Source organism: Orycteropus afer, unplaced genomic scaffold (genome assembly GCF_000298275.1).
Source record: "Orycteropus afer afer isolate SDZICR_OR568_19922 unplaced genomic scaffold, OryAfe1.0 scaffold00694, whole genome shotgun sequence".
NCBI lineage: Eukaryota > Metazoa > Chordata > Mammalia > Tubulidentata > Orycteropodidae > Orycteropus > Orycteropus afer.
Genome location: NW_006922281.1, coordinates 482,198 through 486,294, shown reverse-complemented (window position 1 = coordinate 486,294; position 4,097 = coordinate 482,198). Strand labels below are relative to the sequence as shown.

At 47.2% G+C, this 4,097-nt stretch overlaps 1 protein-coding gene across 1 annotated transcript in view; it reads left to right on the top strand.

Annotated features, from left to right (window-relative positions):
- The first annotated feature begins 3,646 nt into the window (after positions 1-3,646).
- ZNF135 (zinc finger protein 135) overlaps positions 3,647-4,097 on the top strand; it is a 33,034-nt gene continuing 32,583 nt past the window's right edge. Inside the window, exons 1-2 of the mRNA XM_042783140.1 lie at positions 3,647-3,715; positions 3,801-3,959. Of these exons, the coding sequence (XP_042639074.1) occupies positions 3,647-3,715; positions 3,801-3,959 (228 nt within the window). The remainder of the gene's footprint in view (positions 3,716-3,800; positions 3,960-4,097) is intronic.

Here is a 4,097-nt window from a genome sequence, read left to right as displayed (position 1 = left end):
GGGTTTGAACAGCCAGCCTTCTGGTTAGCAGTCAAGTGCCTTAGGCACTATGTTACCAGAGCTCCTCATTAGCCATTAGAAATTGATGCAAATCAAAACAACAATGAGATACCATCTTGTCCCAGCACTAGTAGCAAAGTTCAACAAGACAGAAAATAATAAATGATGGTGAGGATGTGGAGAGATTGGGTCACTCATACACTGCTGGTGGGACTGTAAAATGATACAACCACTGTGGAAAGCAGTATGGCAATTCCTTAAAAAGTTGGAACTAGAAATATCATTTGACCCAGCAATTCCATTACAAGGTATATATCCTAAAGAAGTGAGAGCAAGGACAAGAATAGACATATGCAATTAACCCATGTTCATTGCAGCACTATTTGCAATAGCCAAAAGATAGAAACAACTGAGGTGCCCATCAACAGAAGAATGGATAACCAAACTATGGTACATACTCCCAAATGGAATACTATGCAACCCTAAAGAAAAACATAGAATCTGCAAAACACTGCATAACGTGGATGAACTTGGAGGACATTATGCTGAGTGAAATAAGTCAGTCACAGAAGGACAAATATTGTAAATGTCCATTATTGTAAAAAGCCAAGGAAAGGTTTACATATGAAAGGAAATTTTTTTTTGTTGGCTACCAGGGGGGTGGGGAGGGAACACTGTTAGATAGGTAGAGACAAGTATTGATTTGGATAAAGAGAAGGGCAATATAACAAATGTGAGTGATCAACACGGTGGCACTGAGGAAGAGAAAGACAGAGAGAGATGCAAGGGAGCTATAGACAACAAAGATGAACCCTTTTGCACATGCAGTACTGCATTGTCAGTGAAGGCAAACATTCATCTATGGGTGGATAGATGGGTGGACAGGCTGAACTATTAGGTATATCTATGCAGGGGGTAGTGTGCCCATGACCATGTATAGGGTTGGCAGACAATGTTTCCAGAAGTGTATTTGTAAAGGGACAAGGTTGTAGTCACTTCTTGGCCACAAGCAGCCACCCAGAGGGAGCAAGTTGTTGGACCTGTGGGCTTGGGACCATGGTCACAGGGGACATCAAGCTTACTTGGCATAACATACTATACAAAAGCATTGTTCCACCTCCTACTTTGGCGAGTAGCAACTGGGATCTTAAAAGCTTGCAAGTGGCCATCTAGAATCCAACGATGGGTCTCTCCTCATCCAGAGCAAAGACGAATGAAGAAAACCAAAGATTCATGGAAACAATTAGTCCCAGCGACTGGTACACCATACAATCTGCATCCTATACAACTATGAGACCAGAAGAAGTATATGGTGCCTGACTATCAATGTCAGCCACTCGGAGGAGGGTGATCTATGGAAGAGATCTTGGATAGAGTGGAAGAACAATGTGGAACAAAACTCAAAATCATAAAAGAAAAGAGAAGTAAAGGGAGGGGACCAGGTTTGCTGGTCTGATAAGAGTCTGGTGGGACCCCTAAGACTACGGTCCCTAGCTGCCCTTCAGGTCTGGAGTTGAACCCACTCCCATGGCTTCCAGCCAAACAAAAGACAGGCATATCAGCTGAACATTTACATTATGTAGATACACTCCTTGGAGAGATCAATCATGGGAGAATAAAAGGGCTGTGTATACATAGGGAGACAGCTTGAGGGGCAGGAGTACATAGGAGGGAAGGACACAGGGAAGAGGTAACTATGGGGAGGAAGTGGGAGGGGAGCTGTTGCATTGTGGGAAATTGCAGTCAATGTCACAAGACAAAGTGTATGTGAGCTGCTGTATGGAAAATGAATTTGCTCTGTAAACTTTCACCCAAATCACAATAAAAATTCAAAAATAAAAGTACAGTAAATATACTAATATTTTTAAAGTGTTTTAATGTGAAAATACATACAACGAAACATACACCAATTCAACAATTCTTACATGTATAACGACATTGATCATATTCTTCAAATTGTGCAACCATTTTGGCCAACCTCTTCCAAATCATTCGACCACCATAAACATAAACTTATCGCCCCCAAAAACTCTCCCTTTCCTCCTCCCTCCTACACTGGTAATAACTAATAGTTTTAAACCGGGGGGGGGGGGGAACTCACTGCTGTTGAGTCGGATCCAACTCATAGGGACCTCTCCTTGGGTTTCCGAGGACGTAGCACTATGGAAGCAGATTGCCCAGTCTTCCTTCCAAGGAGTGGCTGGTGGGTTTGAACTGCCAGCCTTCTGGTTAGCAGTCAAATGCCTTAGGCACTACGCCACCAGAGCTCCCACTAATAGTTTTAGGTTTCTACCTATTAGGTTTCCATATATTTGCTTAGGAGTCTTGATGGCACACTGGTTAAAGTGCTCAGCTGCTAACTGAAAGGTGGGTGATTTGAACCAATCACTCACTCTGCTGGACAATGAATTAGGAAGACGGAAGAAGAGCTGATGCTTTTGAATTGTGGTGTTGGAGAAGAATGCTAAGAGTATCATGGTCTGCTAAAAGGACATACAAATCTGTCCTGGAAGAAGTGCAGCCAGAATGCTTCTTGGTTGCAAGAATGGCCAGACTTTGTCTCACCTACTTTGGTCATATTGTCAGAAGGGACCATTCCCGGGAGAAGGATATCATGCTTGGTAAAGTGGAGGGTCAAGGAAGAAAAGGAAAGCGCTCAAGGAGATGGATTGACTGATGCAGTGGCTGAAACAATGGGCTCAGGTATGGCAAAAGTTGTGAGGGTAGCACAAGACCGGCAGGGTGCTGTGCACAGGGTCGCTATGAGTTGGAGACACTGGACAGCAACTAACAACTGCAGAGGAAAAGATGTGGCTGCTAATTGAAAAGTTGTAGGTTCCACCCCACTCTGAGGAGAAAAATGTAGTAGCTGGCTTCACAGCTTTGGGAACCCTATGGGGCAGTTCTTTGTCCTACAGGTTTGCTAACGGTGTGAACAGAATCCAAAGGGCACTAGGTTTGGATATTTTGATATATATTTGCTTGTCTCATGTAAGTGCGATCATACAGTATTTGTCCTGTTGCGACAGAATGATTTCAGTCTTCAAGGTTTAAATGTTTTTGTTGTTGCTGTTATGTGCCCTTAAGTCGGACCCGACTCATAGCGACCCCTCCTTGGGATTCCGAGGCAGTATCACTACGGAAGTAGATTGCCCCATCTTTCTTCCGAGGAGTGGCTGGTGGGTTTGAACCGCCAGGCTTCTGGTTGGCAGTCAAGTGCCTTAGGCACTATGCTACCAGAGCTCCTAAACGTTTTTAGAATGTACTAAAAATGGGCGCACTGATATTTTTTTTAAAAAAATCATTGGTTGTTTATATGGATGGAATTAAAATTTAACTGGGCTTCCTGTATTTTGCCTGGCAACCCCATAGCAGAGGGAAGTAGAGGTGTCATTGGGACTGCGCAGCACACGACGTCCTTCCTCCGCGCCTTACTTAGGCGCTCCTCGCACCGCCGGGACAGTTGCCGTGGCGACCGAATACCCACTCTAGGGTATTTCTTGGCCATCGCGGGGACAGGGCTACCCAACCCAGGCGGCTTTTTATTGGCTAAAGCAGACGTGTTTATCACGGCCCGGCCCCGCCAGGCCAATGGCGACGTCCCGCAGCCCGCGGGGTTCTGGGAATTGTAGTCCGTCAGGCGGTGATGACGCTCTTTTTCATGGCGAGGGGCCACCCTGACCGAGGGGCCCAGGCCCGACGGAGCCCGCGCGCGGTGAGTCCGCCGCGGCCCGTCCGGTGGTCCGGCCGTCGGTCCCTCTGTCCGTCACTGCTCTCGTTGGGCCTGTCGTTCCCGGGAGGGGCCGGGGTCGGCGGCGGGAGCCACGTTGGTTGGGGCGGTCGGGATGGTGGAAGCGGACGCGGGTGTAGCCTTGAATAAGGCCCTGGGCGATGGTGGCGCGCCCGAGGTTCTCCGGGAGACCCTGAAGGGAAACGGCGGTTCTGGGATTGGGACCGATGTGAGGAGACCTGATGTAAAAGGGGTGCTCTGGTAGCATAGGGGCTAAGGCACTTGACTGCTCACCAGATGGTTGGCGGTTCAAACCCATCAGCCACTCCTCGGAAGGAAGGTTGGGCAATCCTACTTCCGTAGTGAT